The sequence below is a fragment of the Lissotriton helveticus genome, chromosome 1_1, assembly GCF_964261635.1.
Source record: "Lissotriton helveticus chromosome 1_1, aLisHel1.1, whole genome shotgun sequence".
Taxonomy (NCBI): Eukaryota; Metazoa; Chordata; class Amphibia; order Caudata; family Salamandridae; genus Lissotriton; species Lissotriton helveticus.
Window position 1 is genome coordinate 1806516768 of NC_136057.1, and position 23210 is coordinate 1806539977.

At 45.3% G+C, this 23210-nt stretch overlaps 1 protein-coding gene across 3 annotated transcripts in view; it reads left to right on the forward strand.

The window, feature by feature from the left end:
- The window catches only part of LOC144753030 (cytochrome P450 2D15-like), a 298908-nt gene that overhangs the window by 154492 nt on the left and 121206 nt on the right, over window positions 1-23210 (forward strand). For all 3 annotated transcript variants that reach the window (XM_078640834.1, XM_078640846.1, XM_078640840.1), the window contains exon 4: window positions 2305-2465. In XM_078640834.1, the coding sequence (XP_078496960.1) occupies window positions 2305-2465 (161 nt within the window). The remainder of the gene's footprint in view (window positions 1-2304; window positions 2466-23210) is intronic.

Here is a 23210-nt window from a genome sequence, read left to right on the forward strand (position 1 = left end):
CTAAGTTGTTGTGTCCCTACATGTCAAGAATGCACCCAAAGAGCATCATGGTAGCAACTTCCTATGGGTTGCTCACTAAAGTATCTTATTATATGCTTTAAAAATGTGGCCTTCCTTTGATAATTGTGCAAAAATGTGTCATTTTCCCTTTTATGATTTCAGTTCCATTGCTAATATTAGGCTCAAGGATTATGGGAATATGCATCCTCTAATGAGACTGAGGAAAGGGGTCATGCACATTTCCTGAGATGCCATTATAATGGGACAAGGGGCATAGGACTAGTGACATCACTTTAACTTCTGGATTATGGTGAATTACCATCCAAGGATCATTGTATCTTAAATCATGGCGGTACAGTTTAATTTCTTTATTCAGGAATCCAGACTTGAGCATTATGCAATCCATACTCTGATGGGTGTCTGCTTTGCCTGTGCCTCTAGTAGCAGACCATTCTGCTCTGTGCTTAAATATTGCCATTGCAGGAAGAGCAATGGCGAGATCACATCTTCCATTGCATCAAACAACCCAATTTGCTTCATGGGGCCTCATCAAGAGCTCTCTTGAATTAGATGCAGATATATTGGGTGAGGAGTAGGAGTGTGGTTGGGATTCCCGCACCTAAATCTGGAAATTACAAGCTATTTCCAACAGGATTGGGAGTAATGCGCTCACTGGAAACCATATCCATTTTGTTTATAATGTCAGATCAATTCATCAACAAACCTCCAACTAATATCTTAGATGATGTGGGAAGGAAAACCACTAACACAGTCAAGCAACTGGTTCCCATCAGTATGCTCAAGTGCAAAGGAATCACTTATGGCGACCCTCAGCAAAGCTTCAATGCAGATTCACTGAAGGCACAGACATATCCACCTGCCTCTTGGTAATCCTGAAGTATGCGAGCACAGGCCATAGCAGCCGCTGACCTGGTGTCCTGTCAAGCCACCCACTACACTAAATCTGCCACTAATCCTCCACTCCCTTGTCCCACATTAGCAGGAGTCTTTATTAATGACTCAGCAGTGGAGAGCAGGCCACTAATGCACTTCTCCAGTCATGTGGTAATGACAGCAGTTAAAAGAACTTGGTAATTGTAAGGTACTAGTGATGGCACTGAATTGTTGGCACGATTTGCTCTGAGTGTGCCACTCTAGAAACAACTAGTAATTTGAGGCTAGCCCAGTCACTGCTCATTCTCTCTATCTCAACTCAGTTGGCCTCCTCCTCTGGCCTGGGTTGCTCTGAGTTGATTTGATGAGCACATTTTAAGTAACGAATTAGAATCTGATTGTGAAAACAGGCAGCAAGCCATTTCCCTCTCAATAATCTTGCATATATCGCAAGTGTGGCTGCTTTACTGATGTCCATTTACAACTCACTCTGCATACTGAGCAATCTCTTAGAGGTTCAATAATATAAGGAACATGAGATGTAAAGAAGCAAAGTGATTTTGTCCAGGATCACACAATCTGAAGGACTGGGAAATTTGGGATTCAAAGTTGGCCTCCATATCTTGACTCTATAATTTAGCCACTGCTCCTCATTACATTATCGGTTCTACCCTTGTTTGATTCCTTTACCAAAAAAGGCACCAAAATCTTACCAAGCCATCCGATATGAGTGTGCTAAACCTGTGGTCTGGAACATTATTGTTCCGGACACAGCCTCCTATGTTTGTAATGTTTTTCTTAAAATAAATTAGATTAATATATTTCATATAGTCACATACACGTAATTCATGAGCACATTGGAATAATGATACAAGAGTACTATTTGAAGTACTGTGGCAAAAGGTAAACTTTGCTCCTTAATCACAATGTAGTTGGCAGTGTACTTTTAAATGCACGATTTTGTCTTATTTGAAAAGAATTGTGAGAAGAAAATCCCTTCAAGGCCCTTTCATGTAGCTTGACCCCGACACCTCTTGTGACTCTTTCAATTCTGCACGGTCAATTTATTAAATGGATATTTTGAATTTTAGAATCCAGTTTTAAATTCTCAGGCTCTCTCTTAAATTCTTCGCAGGTCTAAAGTCAAAATCACTCTGTTCATCCACGCACAGGTCTGGCGACTGGGCTGTCCATCCATGTTCCATATTTTGTAAAGCCAGGGATGTTTGTAAATGGTCCATAGGTTCCTGCACATGTCCCTTCTGAGCTAGACTAGAGCTTCTGGTTCATGTCTCTTTAAAAATGGCCCCAAGACAAGATTGATCAGATCTTTGGTTATCAGAAGCTCTTTTGAACCTTTAGGCCCATACCTACATTTCTTGTTGGTTCTCCTATGCTTTCTCTTTGCAGGCCGTCCATTTGACCCACATCTCATGATGAACAATGCTGTGAGCAATGTGATCTGCTCCATCATTTTTGGGGATCGCTTCGAGTATGATGACAAACATTTCCGGAAAGTGCTGAAACTATTTGACGATATCATAAACTCTGGCACTGATATACTTTTGCAGGTAAGTGAGATTTATTACCACAGCACAGATTACTAGGTAGTCAGCAGCAGTAAAGTAACTTTGGCTTTAATTACTATTATTTTACGAATTCTCTAACCATGTTTTTGACAAAAAGAACGATTATGGGTGTTGTTGCAACAGAATGACAAAGCCACTTATAGAAACAAATGTTCCTCCTTTAGCTGTTCTAGTATTCTGTATGTGCAATTAGCAATAGCCAAGAATCCCCAGGGTTTAGGAAGTCCGCAACTCCATATTGATTCTTATATGTCCTGTTGAGTCACTGTAACAAATTCAAGTATTAGTATCCAGACCAAACATGTTTTAATACATTCCCTGAACTGAATATTTCCACTGGAAGCCATTCAATTCTAAACAATTTGCCACAATATTTATACCTGGCTTTCACCTCTACAAAGTATGTTTGCTAATATTTTGAATTACGACTATTTTCTATCCAGTAATATGCAGGAGAAATCAAACACAGCATTGTGTTTTTTCAGTTGTGGCTGGAAGTAAACAAGAATGAATCATTCCTGCAATTTTTTGCCTGGAGAAATGCAGCAAAGTATGGCTCAAAATAATCTTTCAATTTCCTCTAGACATTACTTTCTCTTATATCTGTGACCCTAGAAGTATTTGGGGGAAAAAAGTGCAACACATGACCTTTAACTAATAATATAAACTACTATCAGTAGAGTGCCTTTTGCCCAATGTTTTTGAAAAGAAAGGGTGACTATGAAAGACAATACATCTTTAAGATTCGAAAAATTGAAAAACTTTAGAGGGACCAGAAACCTACTGTCGAGTTTTTGGACATAACTACTGCTTTCCCAGCTCTTAGATGCTTGTTCGACGTGAGCAGGTTTAAAGATTTATTACAGAAATGAAAACAGCAGAAGGTACAGACACCTCAACACGAGGTTCAAAAGATAAACAGGCACTAATACAAACATAATCCTACGGAAAAGTCTTAGGCGGCTTATGAATAAAATGAGAATCAGTTCCAGAATCATCAGGGTAACAAAAATTGCTGTAACTTGGATTCTAGTATGCATTAGAAAGAAAAGATAAGTTAATCTTTCCCTACACTAGACTAAGTGACATCCCTACTCAACAATAAACCATCCTAACCAAAAGGTGTCAGCCGTGATGACTTCCCAAAGAAGTTCACCCACTTCTCTCTTAGACTAGAGTTTCTCATCCACGCTAAGCTCCTTGCCCAACACGACCGCTCTCTCTAACTCCTCAGCCCATCTGCTCTACTTCCACCCTCGGGGTGCTGTCCCTAATACGAAAAACCCCACAATGCGAACGACACGCCTTTAGGTACGCCCCTCTTGAAGAGTGTGGTGCAGGTGATCCCTAAATTTGTTCTTCTTCCACTCGGCTCTAGGATAAGTTCAACAGCTATTTACAAAGTCTTTTCAAAGTCTTTTCAAAGTTCTTTCAAAGTATTTTCAAAGTCCTTAATAATCTATGATTATACTTGCTCCGATTGCCTGCAACACATAGTCCAAAAGTTCCATGCGGAGCACAACTGCGTCATAAGATGGTATTTCCGGACCAAATGTAGGAAAAATCAGTCTATCCAGGAGTAAATCACGTATCTTGCTCAGGAGAGGGGGATCTTCCGCACGTGCTTCCGCACTAGGACCCAGTCACCAGGGCACAGGTCGTGACAAAGGTCACTAGAAGCCGGGATTTCAGCAGCCTGCACCTGAAGGGACACAGAACGTATGACATCAGAAAGTCCCCTGCAATAATCAAGAATCAGGTCATCTGTGATATTCAGCAAGGCAGTTGTAGGAATGGATGGCAGTCTCATAGCCCTCCCCATCAGCACTTCATGAGGTGAGAGCCCTGTCCTCCTGTCTGGGGTACTACGCATACTCATTAGTACCAATGGCAAAGCATCGGGCCACTTCAGGGATGTGGATGAGCACACTTTTGCCATTTGGGCTTTGAGAGTTCCGTTTATCTGCTCCACTATGCCAGAAGCCTCGGGCGGTAGCTACAATGCAGCCTCTGGTCAATGTTCAGGGCAGAGCAGAGCATCTTCACAACTTCGCTATTAAAGTGCTTTCCTCTGTCCGATTCCAAAGAGGTCGGAACCCCGAATCGTGGCACTAGCTCCCTCAACAATAGTTTTGCTACTGTGAGTGTATCGCACCTACGAGTGGGATATGCCTCAACCCATCTAGAGAACACACACACAATCACCAAGACATACCTGAGGCGATTGCACCTCGGCATCTCAATGAAATCCAATTGCATCCTATAGAAGGGGCCGCCGGACCTCCCAATGTGACTCAATGTAACTGGAGTTCTTTTCCCAACATTCAGCTGCTGACAGGTTACACATCTCTGACATACTGCTTCCGCAGCCTGCCTAAATTTAGGATTGTACCACGTTTGCCTGAACACACGCATCATCGCATCCCTTCCCAGATGCACAGGACCATGTATCTGTCGTGCCATTGCACTCACCAGTTCATTCGGCAACACAGCTCTTCCATCAGCCGAAACCAACATGTCCAAATCTCCTTTGACACAACCAGCCGATTCCCACACCCTTCTTTCATAATCTGACGCCTGTCCCTGCATGTCTCTCAACTCTTCCCATGTGTCTGCCACCTCAAGCATCATGCTTAGTTCGGTTCTTTCCTTTGGTCCCTCAGTTGTTTGTTCAGTAAATGAGTATCCCTGCTCCGCACAATATCGTGCGACTTCATCGGCATAGCGATTCCCCATTGTCAAAAAATCAGTTCCTTTGGTATGGGCTGTGCATTTTACCACGGCTATCTCTGCAGGGCCTTGCAGGGCCTCCAGCAATAACCTGATAAATTCGCCATTCCTGATTGGGGAACCCGATGATGTCATGTAGCCCCTCTGAGACCACAACTGACCAAAATCATGAAGCACCCCAAATCCATATTGGCTGTCAGTGAATATGGTGATCCGAATCCCGTTGGCTGCCAAACAGGCACGCGTCAACGCAATTATCTCAGCCACCTGCGCGGAGTGTACTCCTTCCAGGCAGGCTGCTTCAATTATTCCAGAAATAGTACAGACAGCAAACGCTGCTCTCAACTGACCAGTATTGTCTCTTACACATGAGCCATCCACAAAGTAAATTTCATCAGGGTCCGTCAATGGCTCATCAACAATATCCGGTCTAGGTTTGGTGCATAATTCAGTCACATCAAGACAATCATGGTCTTCCCAATCATCTTCTATATCATTTGGTAATGGCAACAAGGTAGCAGGATTCAAGACAGAGCACCTCCTGAGAGTCACATTCTCCGCAGCAAGTATAACCTTCTCGTAGCGTGTGAGCCTGTTGTTGGTCAGTGCTGCATTTTGGTCCTGGTCATCAACAATTCCACAGAATGAGGTACATGTACAGTCAGTGGATATCCCATTACAATACTTTCACATCTCTCAATGCTGACACCTGTTGCAGCAACGGATTTGAGACATCCGGGCAACTCTGCGGCTACTGGATCTAAAGTAGCCGAGAAGTATGCAACTGGTCTACGGACTCCTCCATGATCTTGCACTAACACTGCCAATGCACACCCCTCTCTCTCACAGCAGAGCGCGACACAGGTCCTCTCGCAGCTCGAGAAAAGCCATCATACAATCTGTGTCCCATGGCACCGGATCACTCACGTCCTTGTGCGTCAGTTTCTGCAATGGCTTCGCCTTCAGGGAAAAGTTAGCAATCCACTGTCGGCAATAGCCAACCATGCCTAGGAACATCCTAACCTCTCTTTGAGTCGAGGGCACCGTCATTCTCATGATCGTCTCAATCCTGTCAGGCGACACTTTTCTCTTTCACTTCTCTATTCTGTGACCCAGATACGGCACTTCAGACAGGCAGTACTGTAACTTGTTGGGGGACACCTTGTGTCCATTCTCTGTCAAATGGTTCAGCAGGGCAATGGTGTCAATCCTACAAGCATCTTCGGTGTCTGACGCAACAAGGAGGTCGTCTATGTACTGTACGAGAACAGAGTTCTGCGGCAGTACCAGACTCTCAACATTCCTTTTCAACAACTGATTAAAGATCGATGGGCTCTCTGTATACCCTTGAGGGATACGACACCATGTTAAAACGCGGTTCTCTATTTTGAACGCAAAAAGAGATTGGCTCTCCTCGTGCAAAGGGATGGAAAAGTAAGCCTGACACAAATTAATCACAGAAAACCATTCAGCTTGGAACAGTATCTGAAACAATATCACTGATGGATTCGGTACCACTGGACAGCATGGAACAACTATGTTGTTAATCTTTCGTAAATCCTGCACAATCCTGTACTTCCACTTGGCTTCTGCAAGCCCATGATCGGAGAGTTACAGGGACTGCCCATAACCTCCTTCAGGATTCCCTGTCTAATCATGGACTCAATCACGGGTTTTATACCTTCAAGTGTTTCTGGGGTCAGCTTGTACTGGGGTGTCCTCGGGAATTCAGCATTCGGTCTTACTTGAATTCTAACTGGCTCTACTCCTTTTATCAATCCAATCTCCTCCCCTTTAAAGTCCCACACCTCCGGTGAGACTGAATCTCTCAAATCCCAAGGGAGTTCCTCCACTGTCAAAGCAGGGTACAATTCAATGCACACATGCGTATTGGCAACCTTAAAGTCAGCATCGTCATCGTTAGTTTGTAATTCTACTCCTTTGGGGGTACAATAGATGGTGCAGTTGAGTTCACACAAAAGATCTCTGCCTAACAGGCACACGGGACTGGAATCACACACTACAAACTGATGTCTGTCTCTGAAAATTCCGATCTTCACAGGGACTGGCTCAGTCAGGGGGTTTGTCATTCTTCTGTTTGCTACTCCTACAACTTGTATGGTCTGTCCTGAAAGAGGTAAGTTGGGGACTACCGCAGACCGCACAGTGGAGCGAGAAGCACCAGTGTGAACCAAAAAGGTGGTGGGATGTCCATCTACATCTGCCTCTACAAAAGGTCCTCTCTGATCTACCTCCAGCACTGCTCCAAGAGTACAGCCCTCTTCCCCATCCAGGTACCGTCCTGTCACTGGGTCAAAGTAATAGCACTCATCCCCTTCGACTATGAAAGGCATCTGCTTATATACCTTGTTCCCTGTTGAAATCTTCGGTGGCTGGGGAACCGGAGCCCTAGGGGCTGAAGTCCCCCCTTTCGTCGTCTGGAACTTGGCCACTGTCACCTTCTGTACCGGAGTGCCTTGGACTTCCTCCTCCTCTTCCTCCTCCTGTACCTGATTGTCAGGGTTATGGGGACACTCGCGTCTCCAATGCCCGACCTCATGACATTGATGGCACTTGGTCGTCTTTTTCAGGGCCGCTATATCTATCCTAGGTCTCGGACCCTCCTTGTTGTCCCTCTTCTGTCCACCTGATTTCCTCCCCAAGGTGCCATTGTCTGACTGACCCTGGCCTCCAGATTGCATCTGCACTAACATCAGTTTGTCCTTAAGCTTCCTTGTCTTCGAGTCTATCTCGTCACTGCAATACCTCGCATACCTCAAGATCTCATCCAGAGGCTTGTTTTGCCAACAGATTAAATGTTGCTGTATCATAAGGCAAATATCAGGCCTCAGTACCAGAACGAATTTGGATACGAACTGTCCCATGTCCTTTGGATCCATCACATCTAACCCACTATACTGCTTAAAAATCAGCAATAGCCTCTCGTAATATTCATGCACTGTCTCCTTTGGTTCCTGCCTAGTCCGATCTATTTTCACCCAATCAATGTCCTGTGGCGGTACCTTAGTCTTTAGCCATGTGATCGCTTGCTCATACTTTGCCATCACCCTGGGTGACGGTCCATTTGTGGCAGCATCTCGCTCTGGTTCCGCTGTGGGCCATTCAACACTGACCTTGCATGCTAACCACAGATCACCTGGAACCACAATGTCAAACAGAGTGTTCAAGTCAATCCACAGCACCTTTGAGATTTTAACGAACCTCTCTACCTGTTTGTACCATTCCACTGGACTCTCACGCAACTTTGGAAATGTGTTCGTAAAGGCAGCCAGGTCTCCCCTACTCCAAGGTACATGTACATATCCCCCATGAGCCACCTCCCGCAAGGGGTATGCTTCAGTATGCATCAACCCTCCTCCCGGGGATGTCTCAATAACACTCCATCTAACGCTCTTTCTCTTTGACCACCTTTCCTCCCATTTCTCCAACGGGGACCACGTTCAGATTCCCACAATCAGCTCCCTAATGTGAGTTTTTAATCCGATCACCCTCTTTTCTTCTAGATCTTGATCTGAATACTGTAACCGGTGGCCACTCTGCAGTGCTTTTGTTTTCGTCAAGTCTACACTATACTTATTTGCTAATTCAGAGAGTTTCTCATGAGCTGTGCTAGCCCTCCGTGTAACATCCTTCGCTACAAACAATAGCTCATCTGGTTCGTATAGTTCGATCCTTTCTAGTGGCAATGTACCTTGCACTATCTCCTCCACTTCTGTTTTTAGTCTCAGCACATCTATCCTTCTTGCTTTGATCGCAGCCCTCAATGTACCTTGGCTAGCAGTTCCATTAGAGTCCCTCCCACTACCGTCCTGACTCTCTCGTCTGTTTTCTTCAGGTGTGTTAGGGGGAACCCTTCTGTTTTCCCAGCCTTCCCGAACCCACTCCTGTCTCCTGTCGCCAGAGGTGTGGTGGGACGCCCCCCTATTCCCCACCCCTTCACGTTCCCATTCCTGCCTGCAATAGCTCATCTGGTTCGTATAGTTCGATCCTTTCTAGTGGCAATGTACCTTCCACTATCTCCTCCACTTCTGTTTTTAGTCTCAGCACATCTATCCTTCTTGCTTTGATCGCAGCCCTCAATGTACCTTGGCTAGCAGTTCCATTAGAGTCCCTCCCACTACCGTCCTGACTCTCTCGTCTGTTTTCTTCAGGTGTGTTAGGGGGAACCCTTCTGTTTTCCCAGCCTTCCCGAACCCACTCCTGTCTCCTGTCGCCAGAGGTGTGGTGGGACGCCCCCCTATTCCCCACCCCTTCACGTTCCCATTCCTGCCTGCTTTCACTAGGCACGCAGTGAGACTCCATCCTACTTTCCTGGTTCTCAGACCCAAAGACATTCCTGGATCTATCACTCTGAGTGTCCACAATTGTTTCCCAAGTTCTCAAATCTGTCCTTAATTCTCTCATCGACCTCGGCCTCGGTCCCCTCAGATCCATTGGTCCCCTCCACCCGCCCTGCTCTTCCGAGGAGTCTGCCGATGCTGCCAAAGGAGTGCTTCTTTCTACAGGCTTTGGCAACTGCCTCCACCCTTCTATCCCATTACCCTTGTCCTCGCTGGCACATCTCTCACTCCCCATTTGTAGCGGACTCTCGTCTTGTTTCTGTTCTGGGTTGTACACTGATACTATGGGACCTATGGTAACAGGTATCGTAAGAGCATCTGGCAGTTTCTGTGAGTGGACACCCTCTTCCACCCGAACCTTTTGTACTGTAAATATTCCAACTACTCTCGTCACTGGGGAAGGTGGAGGTGCCTTTCCTCCCTTCTCTGGGCAAAACTTGTCCTCTGAGGTACTCAAACCACTCACCATTTGAACCCCACCATCCCCATCTGAGACTTCCCAGTTCTTGGCTGATGTTGGCATGCCCCCCAACTCAGGATTGTATGGAGGTGGTCTCTCTGACAACAGCCTCTCTATCAAGCTGTCGTCTGTCTCACTGTCCTCATCCTCCGTACTTTTCCTCTGTGCATCCCCTGTATTTTCCAGCAACGGGTACAACCTATCCCCTTCAATGGTCTGTACCCTCCATCTCTTGGCCATGGCATCCTATCTCGCATCTTGGACCGCCCTAACTGATCGTTTCACTCTTTCTTGTCTCCTATTTCTGTTCTTTTCATGGGCTGCCCTGATCCATGCATTTAACGCTTCAAACTGTGTTGGTCCAGGCAGAGGTCGCAATGCAGCCATAATCGCTTTCAGCTGATACAACACCTGTAGTCTAAATGTTCCATATTTAGGGAATGTCAATTCTTCTTTTCCGTCTGTCATCTTACACCAATTATCAAGCCACTATATGGTATGCAACCCAACGTTCGTTGCCATATAATAAGCTGGAGTATCCTCGGGTGGAGCCTCCTCCCCACCCCGAGGTTCTATCATGTTTTCCCCTTTGAAATATTTTCGCAACACTTTAAACATTTCATGATGAAACCCACAACGTTTCCTTGTTCCACAGCGCTTGTTTACTTCCTGATGACAATCCGCCAATCTCAGCGCGGCTTCACACTAACCGCCCTATCCCAGCGCGGCTCTACGCCAACCGACCAATCCCAGCGTGGCTCTTTCTGACGTCACTCGCCTCCGTTTCGCAGCAGTTTCCCTCCTCTCTCCGTTCCTCTCGCGGTCTCGCATGTGTCCCAATCATACACTGGAATTGATTACTTTTGACCAAGCAACCACTTCCTTGACTGTACGTCCACAGTCTGACTGTAATTGTCACCTGAACCGGCGAATGTCTGTCTAAACAATCGCCTCAACTGATAGGTTACAAACTCACGGCAACTTCCGACCAGCGTCCGTTACCCACGCACTCACACATTCGTTCCCCCTATCTCAGTCCTGCGGGCGATCAATGGTACCTCATGACCCAGTTAACAATGGTCGACAATTACTATGGGTGTTCGATACACCCGGACCACTTAGACTCCCCTTGAGCCTAAGATTTTCACTGGTTGCGCGCGCTCACAACCTGTTCCTCTTTCACACTACAGGCACTCAACTCCGCAAGACAATACAACACACAATACAACATAACATCGCAATCTAGCAACGCATGACCCTTTTCATACTCACTCTCCACCGACCTGCTGCTTTCTGCCGCACTGTCACTCTTCGTCAGTTTCCGTGGAACGCCATCCTCCGTCCGCGATTTTCTGGACTCTCATCATTTATTCTCTATGGGCCTCGGGGAAATCTCAACCTGCTTCTAGATTACCCTCACTCGAGAAGATAAACCATCCAACTCTGCTACCATCTCGAAAGGCGGGATTTTTACTTTCAGGGTCTGCTTACCATTCTCCAAAATCCCGTCACAGGTCGACTGAAACTTTTTTACCTGTCATAGAGTGAATTAGGCAACCTATTTACCAATAATCGACACTTACAACAATTCCCAATTACCTTTCCCCAAAGGACCACTGACTAAGAATCAAGTTTAAAGATTTATTACAGAAATGAAAACAGCAGAAGGTACAGACACCTCAACACTAGGTTCAAAAGATAAACAGGCACTAATACAAACATAATCCTACGGAAAAGTCTTAGGCGCCTTATGAATAAAACGAGAATCAGTTCCAGAATCATCAGGCTAACAAAAATTGCTGTAACTTGGATTCTAGTATGCATTAGAAAGAAAAGATAAGTTAATCTGTCCCTACACTAGACTAAGTGACACCCCTACTCAACAATAACCCATCCTAACCAAAAGGTGTCAGCCGTGGTGACTTCCCAAAGAAGTTCGCCCACTTCTCTCTTAGACTAGAGTTTCTCATCCACGCTAAGCTCCTTGCCCAACACGACCGCTCTCTCTAACTCCTCAGCCCATCTGCTCTACTTCCACCCTCGGGGTGCTGTCTCTAATACGAAAAACTCCACAATGCGAACGACACGCCTTTAGGTACGCCCCTCTCGAAGGTGTTAACTTCTGGAAATTTCCACCATGGCACTTGTCCATCCTTGTCCGTGCAGACGTCCTTGGGTCCCAGACTCTTCAACCTTTCAAGTTGCTCTTTCAAATTCCTGGTCTACTGCTCCATGTCTGAGTCTAACATTTCTAACAGTCATACACAATGGGCCCTTCTACTCTACAGTCTACTTGGTGATGCACCTGCAAAGAAATACATACTATTCGGCTCACATTTTTTCAATGTTACAATATTTTCTAAAGGCATCTTCTTTTACCAAACATTTCTACAGTTAAACGCTAAGCAAGACATTTTCGATCAGGCCTGCACAATTTCCATGAACTAGGCCTCTGCTTGGTTATAGGCCCAACGTTTACATGAGCAATTCACTCTAATTCTCTAAGCCTCTTACTTTAAGCAAATGCATTTTCTAACTTAAACTAATTTATTGAGTATATAAACACACAGTTATACGTTTCAATTAATCAATCTGAAGGCACAATAGTAATCAGTTTAAACACGCTTCTCATTAGTGTAAGATTTCATTTCAATGGCATCTCTACTTTAAACAGCAAATGTGGATTTGCACTTTGTAACATTGGTTCTGCACATTTTCTAATACCAATTTCTCTAGTACTCTATCCCACATTGCATCTAAACATGATTAAAGTCCTCTATGCATATACGGGTGCTGACTACTTGTACATATGATGCACCCCTACAAATTTCACTGTAAATGGCGCTCTCTCAGGTCAAACCTGGATAGATGTGACTTCGAGCAGTCAGGCTTTGACAAAGGAACAAGTGCAAATCAATTAGAAGTACCAAAACTGTTCAATAAAAACGAAATAGTCTGAAAAAGAGAGGGGGGGGGGTGACTGGGAGCGAAAAAAAGTCCAGTGCTGGTGCTCCAACACAATGTATAATCCAAAAAGGGGGGTCCCTGTTCCTGAAGAAGAAAGGGGGAGTGGAGAGGTCTAGAGTATGGATAGGAGAGGCAGTGAGACTCTTACTTGATGCCCTCACACATCCAAGCGATGTCATGCTTCATCATAGGGCAGTTGCTCCTTGTCGGGCCGACATTCTGGAAGACGAAAAGATGGGTGGGTGCACCCACACGAAGCGACCTCCTAACCTCTGTGATGGTCCTGCACCCTTTTGCCTTGACCGAGGGGGCATTTCCCCCACGCAGATGAGTTTGGATTACTCAAGATTGGATCCAATAGGTGGCCCCACCCCACTTTAGTGAGGTCCGCTACACACTTTTCTTGTCCTAAAGAAGCACCAAGGATATCTGTCTGAGACCGATAGAGGTGCGAAACATGTTGACCCATTAAACATAAAGCTATTTCCACTTATGTCCACATCTGACTACCTTGGGTCATTATAACCCTCTAACCCTCTAACGATCTGGTTTGTTAATTTTGGCAGAGGAATCCACCATTTAAGTTGACACAGCATTGATTTCCTCTAGTCAATTTTAGATTCACTCACTTCTTTATGAGCACTGCCTCCCATGCATCATACAGCGAGAAACTTAAAAGATCTCTGCTAAAGTGACCCTTTGGGGGACCTGTAGAGCATTGCAGCGCTGGCCCAATGAGAAGAAACCGTCCTATGATGAAGTATGACATCAGTTGGGATGTGTGAGGGCTTCAAGTAAGAGTCTCGCCTACTCTACTGTCTATACCATAGACCTCTCCCCCTCCCCATTTCTTTTTCAGGAACAATGACCCACCTATTTGGTGACTAAAAAAGAAATATGACATATAGAAGATACAACACCGATATTTAAAAGTAGCTGTATTATTATAAATTATTAGAAACCAAAAGTAACAAATTCCACTAAATGGTTCCAGTAATATAAATTACTAAGTAAATCATAAATCACTGTTTTTCATTCAAATTGCAAACAAGCATTGGATACTAAAGCTGTTTGCGGTTGCTTGGAAAACTTTTGAATACTTTTTAAAAGTTGTGTTTGGGTATTTCAGTCAGCTTTGGGTGACCAACTCTGACAGGGAGCAAGTAACATGGACCAATGAGACTAGGCAGGACAGTTATCTATGAGTCAAAACAGTCTCCAGTCTAGTTTGAGGCTCTATGTGCAAACCACTATTGGCATCATTGGAGTGGTACTGATGCTGAGGATAAAGGATGTTGAAAGATGCTGAGGAGGCTGATCTGGTGATGGGGTTCGTCCTGGGGCCACCCTTCAGTCTACGAACATGATGGGGTGACTTTGGCCACAGGGGTCGATGTCCCTTAAAGTCCTGCTAAAAAACAGTTGGAACGAGTCTACTGGTCTATGGTTACAGCAAAACCAGTGGTTCCCTTTAACTCAGACCAGTGTCTGGCTTGAATTACCAAAATGCACTCTCCTGGATCGAGCAGACACTGGTGCAACTTTTAAGCATCAAGAATCCATCTCTCAGGATGCTCCGTGGCAGTACATGGCAGTCAATCAAATGTAGGTACCAACTCGCGAAGGCAGGCTTCTTCAGCTTTTTTGGCCCTGTATTTGTAAAACGATGTCAGCTAAATGGCTCTTAGAATCAGGTCTACTCTCTGGGGCTCAGGGATGACGTTTTCTCAAGCAGGGCACTACAGGCACAAGCCTCTCTTTGTTAGCCAAAGGGTCAGCAGCTGCAGTCCAGTCTTTGGTACAGCCTCTCTGTGCGGATCAAGGGAACAGTAGGGCAGTGCTTCTTCATTCCTCTCTCCAATCTGGATGTAATCTGAGGTCTGGGTGCCATTTATATGCCCATAACTTGCCCTTGGGAGGCAGTGATTATTAGCCAATGGGTTACCGGGTCCCCTCCAACCCGATGACAGCTACCTGCAAAGCGTGACATGTTGGTATCCCAGAATACAATGTTCTCACAAGATGGCAGAACCCCCTCTAGATTTGTATTGCTTGGTAGCCACACTAGAGGTATGGTTACCTGGGGAGTACATGCCCACAGTTAAACTGGTTTGGTAACTGTTTCTTCCTCTCTGTCCCAGATGCTAATCTGTCTACGAGAACGAAACCGCAGCTTCTCTTGTGGGTGTCCACCATTGCCCCTCAAAGTCAGCCTCCCCTTTGAAGCTTGTCTTTTGGTCTCACACCACGATTGGGCTTCCTATAAGGGATAGGTAACACTTTTCCCAAAGCAGGCACTTTGTGTTCCTCGCTGACAGTCAATCACACCTCCCTCCATGGACGTAGAAGGCTGTCTTGGGGCCATCAACCATAAACGGTCACTGGGAAACTTGGGTGACAGAGTGGCAATTTTCTAAAGTTGTTTTACAATAAATTAGACTTGGCTATCAAAATAGGTTTAATGTAAAGATTATTTTGATAACGTGAAGTATCAACTTTCGAAGTTCCATTCAGAAGTTAGCAGAACTGAGTTGTCAGCATGTAACCCTGTTCTCACCTTTGGAGATACTAGCTCTTCTACAGCAAAAATTTAAATGCTGGGTTTTTACAGTTAAGACATATATAAACACTTGTCCTACTTCTTAAGATGCAGCACCCTTCCTTAGGCTTAATGTGCCTCGACTAAGAGTGACTTATATATATTAAAAAGGAATGTCTGGACACTGTCATCAGTTTAAATATCGAAGTCAAGTTAGCAGTTTGGAAACTACTCTGCTAGACTGATATGGCAGGCTTGAAGTCTGCTTTGCCTTTTCACACTGGTGGTGCCATAAGAAGTGCTGCAGTCCAGGTGGAGCTCTTTAACTTTCAGTCCCTGGATACGCCTAGTACCATATAATAGGGATGTAAAAGTTAAGGTAACTTATACTAATTGTGGGTGAGCCACTAAGGCCTATACTGTTTAAGGGTCAGAGCCTCAGTGCACTCTCCGAGTGAAAAAAACAGCGGCATCTGTCTAAAACATTGGAGGCGATCATGCAAAAACAGGCATTGCCTCACAGTTCAAGATAAGAGAATTTGGGAAATTCCGGGAGATGTTCAGAAAGATCTTCTGTTATAAATAAAAAGCATAGTTCCAGATTAAGAACTAATGTTCTGTGATTATCTTACTCCTGTACATTCAGCAGTGCTTCACAACTAAGCTAGTAATGACACACAACCACTCGAAGAACAAGCTATGTTATTGAAATCAACTATTTTTTAAAGAGAATTTGAAGAAGCACCTGTGGGATATTTCATAAAGGACATTCTTATGTTAGTAGGGATCAATTGTAGCCTCATACAGTGGATGAATTTGTGGAAAAGTCAAGCACGCAGTTTAAAAACTGGACCAGATGCATTTAGTGACCATCCAAATCTACCATATTACCTTCCCATAGCCCTTCCCTTTCTTCAGGTTTTCAGTGCATTTTTGTTTCTCAGACATGGTTATTCAAGGATAATTGTACTTTAAATGTATTCAGGACTGCCATAAAGGGTGCTAGAAATGCAATCATATAAAAAACATAGCATTACAGATTCATACACTTCCATCTTAAAAAAATGTTATTGTTCTAATTATGAGATATCCAGTTTTCGCTGAGTACATAATTTCTGAATGATATGCTTACATAAAGCTTGAGATCTGGTAAGCTTTTAGTCCATTTGTATCTAGTGTAATTCATAGTTTTCATTAACGAGTATCTTTCCGAGCCATAACTGCAGTTTTTCCTTTTCCAACATTAATTTAACAGATGTTGTACCAAAGTAATGACTTCAAAATATCAACTTGCACTATCTGTACTCCCTATGAATGTACCTTGACAATTTTGTGTAGGACAAATGCTATACATGCAGGTCAGGGCCGGACTGGTTGTAGCGGGCACTGGGTGTTTCTGGGTGAGGGCTGGTGTTGGACCCCCGGTGGCTGTTTTTGCAGCAGTGCTACAAAAGCGGCAGCGGGAGTGGTGCTTCCCACTTGCACCCCCCCCCCGCTCCTTGGGGGCTGGCCGAGCTGATTGCCAGGTCTTGATTCAGTTTCCAGTCTGCCCGTGGTGCAGGTGGTACAAATTTATTTTATTTATTTATTTATTTATTTATTTATACGATTTTATATAGCGCGAACTTTACCCGAAGGTGTCAGAGCGCTTTACATAGGACCCAGTTTCAAACATAAGGACTGACGGTACAAAAAGAATTTGCTAATTTTTGACTTACATAAGAACCAGTTGAAAACATACGGACTTAGGATTACATGCGTTATAAAAAGGTACAAACAGAAAAAAATTGCAAATGTACAAGAGATAAAGTCACACAAGGAGGAGATACAAATCGATAAACTCTAGGCATATACTAGTGAAATCACTATCTACTTAGGGAGGGGATACACGTGGATATACTCTAAGAGTCACATAGGAATGGTAGAGAGCAGAGCGGACTCCTGCATAAACTAGTGATTAGAGTTATCTCTATATACATAGGGAGGGGATATGACTGGATATACATTCACAGCACCAAGGGAGGGACAGAGAAGGGCAGGAAAGTGAGACAAACCAGAGAGGGAAGCAGATAGTAACAAGTAAGACAGCGAGGACTGTGTCAGAGGCATCAGGAGAGACAATAGAGAGGTCACTAGGACAGAGGGGGGAGGTCAGAGATCGCTAAAAAGGCGGAGGAGAGAGGTAGAAGAAGAAGTGAGTCATAATAGAAAATGACGGGGAACACAGAGGTCCAGGTCTGAAAGTCCAGGAAGAGTGCTGCCATAGCCAGCAAGTCCGGGGGGAGAAAGGCAGTCCGCAGCAACGGTTGTGTCTTTACCACCGTGTGTTTGTTATGTCCTTGCTGCAGAGAGAGAAATTCCCTTTAGGTTTGTCCCTGGAATGCACAGACCTTTGGGTGGGGTGAGGGGTAAGAGTTGAGTTGAGGCAGGAGAGTAGAAGAGGAAAGGGGTAGGTGTTTTCTGGAGGTGGGACCATTGTATGCACACCCTTGTCAGAAAAGACAGGGAATGTGGCTTGGCTTATGCTATATCCAAAACCTCATGCAATTTTACAGTGTAGAATACACAGGCCCAGAAATATTGTGTGCAGCAAAACCAACCCACTTGGTATCAGTTGGAGCTGAATTCAATGTGGTCATTTCACTCTGCCTGTCTCGTATTGGGGATGTATATTGTTTGTTGCAGAACTTTTACTGGTCTATAATCTGACAGATAACAAGAGCTCCTGCGTTTATGGCATTTATTTGTTTTATATTTGTGACTGTATTTATTCATATTTATTTTAGTGCTCCTTTAATCTTCGTATCCATATTTATTATGTGCTTAGTGTAAAAAATAAAGCTGCAATAGCTATAGTTCCACATTTATTTAACCAAAAAATGTTTACTCATGTTTGATTGTGCAATGGATGTTAGACATTTACAATACAGTACTGTCATTTAAAACCATTTGCATTGTAGAACAGCTTAAACATTTGCACTGCTGCAGTTATTTAATCTCCATTGAAAAATCTTTTACATTTTTCTAGCTCCCCTACCTGTTCACCTGCGCTGCTATTGATCTAACACTCATGATTGACAGTAGTGAAAATCATCCAAAAGAAAACGTACTGCACATATTTATCCATATTTCAAAGTAAAAACAGACAGGAAAATATATGATTTTCTGTCTGTGTTTATCTGTAAAAATTGAAAACTGGTAGCCTTACATAGAACCAATTACCATTTGCTGAGTATGTTTAAAGCTAAGTAAATTTATCACAAATAAACCCTGTTCTGTAGCAGTCTGCCTTACTACAGGTTATTGTATTCTAATGCATTTGTAACGAGGAGTATCCCTCCCAAAACTCTAAATCATGCCCTGAATCAATGTATCAAAAAATCTTTGTTAGCCCTCAGAAAAAAAGTTATTATTCATTTAAAATAAAGCCTTCATTTTTAAAGTGGTGCATAAACCCATTTCCAATACTGATTCTCTGATAGAGGCTCAAGGAAGAAGGCAAAAGTAGTGGTAAAGGAGACATCCTTTTTTGAGGTCTTCTATTAAAACTAACTGTATTGGTGGGTGAATGTGTAATTACAATTCTGGCTTTAGGTGCCACAGAAAGCTCCTTTAATAAACCACCAATTAATTAAGTGATGCCTTGATATGGAGACATGAGACATCTATGTTAAAAGAAGTTCTACTTTGGGTAGACCACTTCACTGCAGAAGAGTGTAGTTCTCCGTTGGTGATCAACAACAAAACACATGTAGATTACTTGCTGGTACACTTGTGACACAAGAGTCATGTGCATGAAAGCATACCCGCCAATAGAAATTTCAAATAGAGTGCAGAATGGCACAAGGCACTCAGAACAAGGACAATAAACCTTACAAGTCCTTACTAGTATATGCTCCAAACATAGGAAGCATTTCAGTGACCCCAGGAGGCTCACATCCTCTTTCGACCAGTATTCTACTACATTGAGATGAGGCTTTTATATCACAAAGACTGCTAACTTGGGACCTTCTCTGAGCCTGTTCTAGCTGTTGCTGCCAAACGGATTGTTTTTTTACTTCAAGACTCGCGGTACCCGCTTCGCGGGTCCCGCATCGCTAGGGGGAGTGTGACTGAGCTGGGAGCTGCTGGTTGTGTGACCGGGGCTGAGGGCTGCGAGTAGAAGGGTTGGGACTCGCTTTCCCAGGAGTCCCTGGATATCCCGCGCCCGTTCCACCTGGGCTGCTCTCCCTCACCGACCCGCCCCCACCAGAATTATCTTTAAATACCTTGCTCGCCATTGCCTCGTGGGACCTTCTCTGAGCCTGTTCTAGCTGTTGCTGCCAAACGGATTGTTTTTTTACTTCAAGACTCGCGGTACCCGCTTCGCAGGTCCCGCATCGCCAGGGGGAGTGTGACTGAGCTGGGAGCTGCTGGTTGTGTGACCGGGGCTGAGGGCTGCGAGTAGAAGGGTTGGGACTCGCTTTCCCAGGAGTCCCTGGATATCCCGCGCCCGTTCCACCTGGGCTGTTCTCCCTCACCGCCCCGCCCCCACCAGAATCATCTTTAAATACCTTGCTCGCCATTGCCTCGTGGGACCTTCTCTGAGCCTGTTCTAGCTGTTGCTGCCAAACGGATTGTTTTTTTACTTCAAGACTCGCGGTACCCGCTTCGCGAGGGGGAGTGTGACTGAGCTGGGAGCTGCTGGTTGTGTGACCGGGGCTGAGGGCTGCGAGTAGAAGGGTCGGGACTCGCTTTCCCAGGAGTCCCTGGATATCCCGCGCCCGTTCCACCTGGGCTGCTCTCCCTCACCGCCCCACCCCCACCAGAATCATCTTTAAATACCTTGCTCGCCATTGCCTCGTGGGACCTTCTCTGAGCCTGTTCTAGCTGTTGCTGCCAAACGGATTGTTTTTTTACTTCAAGACTCGCGGTACCCCCTTCGCGGGTCCCGCATCGCCAGGGGGAGTGTGACTGAGCTGGGAGCTGCTGGTTGTGTGACCGGGGCTGAGGGCTGCCAGTAGAAGGGTTGGGACTCGCTTTCCCAGGAGTCCCTGGATATCCCGCGCCCGTTCCACCTGGGCTGCTCTCCCTCACCGCCCCGCCCCCTCTCCCAATTGGAGGCTACCATAAAAGAGAAATAAGAACCCCGCTGCGTGGGAGCGCCCGGGGCTAAGCCCGGGCAAAGGGCGGGCCCTCTGAGGCCCTCGTAGGCCAGAGTAGGCCGGGCTGGGCCTATCCTCTAACGCCTGTAGACCTGTGGTCCCTGTTACAGGCAAGTGTAATGGCTATGCCGTCTGAAGAGGGAACACCTGGGAAGATGGGACGACTACGCAATGGGTCACTAGACAAATATTTCCCTAAGGTTTTGAGTGAGGGTGATAAGGAATCGTCTATGGCTGAACGAAGGGCGGAGCGGCGACGCTCAGTCGAAAGTTTGAAAAATAGATCCCTCACTGACATTGTTCCTTATACCACGGCCCTGGAGGGAGGTTCACCTGATATTAGTGGGGAAATTGTTAGTCAAGAAGGTGTTCCTCTTTTGCTGCGAGATTGTACCCCACCCCTTGTTTGCCCTCAGATCATATTGTAATTGTCTCTCCCACTCCTAGTCTCTGTTGTACTACTGTTACAACAAAGCCTAGGAAGACGAAACCTAAGCAATTAGTGGCGGCCCAGATACATGGTCCACCACCAAGTAAAAGAAGGAGGAAACTAAGGGTAGGGCTAGGTTAAAACTCCCCACTCTGACTTCGGCAAAGGGTCAAAACCTCCCACTACATATGAAAGGGCAATAGTGGAGGTGCCAGTATTGTTACCACCCGACGCACCACCGCTAGAGGTTACATCGCCCGTTATGGACTCAAATGCTGTAGGTTCTGATATTATCGCGGGGGATACAGTACCAAATACATTACCTCCCCCTTCTTTAATAGGGAATTTGGAATTCTTACTGAGATCTTTGCTCCTACCCATTAATGAGAGCATTAAGAAAGTTGAAATCACATTAACACTCCTGGAGACTGCTATAAACAGCATGGTTACCTTAACCAAAGCCCAGGGGAGCGGGGTGGTGCAACCCATATCATCAGTTAGGCTACCTACCAATAATGCTGCCAATACCCCAATAGCTTCATCCCAGCCGCCTAAACAGATGCCACAGCCTCATGGTAGGGTTGAGTCTGGCTTTCAAAATCCACACCCCCCAAAACATATAAACACTCCAGTAGTAGGGACGGGTGGTGACCCCCAAAGGGTAGCGTCGAAGGCCCCCATAGCAAATAAACGGGAGGAACTTGGGGAAGGTAGACACACTAGAGGTCCAGTATTTAAGGGGCCACAAGTGGAGATTCCCCCACAAGCAGTGCCCTTTGTGGTAGTTTTGACTGGGGTGCCGCCGTTAGTAGAGAACAAGAAGGAGGGTTATGCTCAACTGAAAAATAAAATAATTCACTGGTTGAGGACATATAGGCCCATAGCAAATAATATTGATGGAGATATAGTGCATGTTAGGCGGATTAACTGGCTGGGCAGTAGACGCAAAGATATTGAAGGGGACCTAGTGGTAGTTAATTTTAGAGACCCTCGGGCAGTAGACTATATTCTAAACTGGCCCACTGGAAGTGGGGAAAATTGCATTACCCCTCGGGCTCTAACATATTTCTATCCGAGGTCAGTTGTGTTCCCCCCCCAACCATCGAAATGAGTTCTACCCTTCTAGACCTAACCCCCATTACTATATAGTAACAGCTATCCTACGTACGGGCAGTACCCCGCCCAGGTCGCTGATCAGTTTGGCTGGACTACAGTACCCCAGAGACACAAATTGAGTCACGATAGCAGGATGGAGCATTTGAGACCCTTCACTCCTCTGGACACTTGCAATAGGTTTTCGCAGCTTTCCGGTATGGAAGACTGCGATTGCAGTTTACAGTCTAAGGGGGAGAGAGGTGGTCGATTAGGTGTGGAGGCTCTAAGGTCAGTTGGACGTGAAGACACAAGTCAGGAGGGTACCCTTGTAGTTCAAAATGCGGTTAGCAGCAGTTCTACCGGGGCCCCCTTGGAAGCTCTGAGTATGGATAATACTGTTGGTTGCACTGTACCCTCCAAACCATCTATCTGTGTGGTGGATACTTGTACGATCAAGGCGGGGGGTGGGGGAGGGAGCAAGGGGGTCCCTGTTACAGTTCCTAAGGACCGCCGGGTAATAAACCTGTTATCTTGGAATGTAGCAGGGCTAAAAAGGAAGATGGTTATACCGGAATGGCATACATTCATCGAGAAGTTCGATGTTTGTCTGTTTCAGGAAACCTGGAGTTTGCTACCAATAAATAAATCGGGTTATACTACCTTTTCTTCTCCAGCAGTAGGTAGAGGGAAGGGCAGACCAGCGGGAGGTCTCACGGTCTGGATAAAAATCGATCTGGACTGGGATGTGGTCATCCACGACTCTGAGTGTAGTGACATACTACATCTCTCCTCTAGGGGTCATATTGAGGGGAACAGGCTCAAACTATTCAATGTGTATGCCAGAGGGGCCCCGGGGGACACTACTTCAGCAACTATACTAAGCTTAGATACAGCATTAGCCAACTGTCCTCCTGCAGCCAAAATTATTGTGGGAGGGGATTTTAATTGTATGTTTGAACCTCTCTTTGGAGATGACCCCCTAGGCACTGAGGAAGAAGACT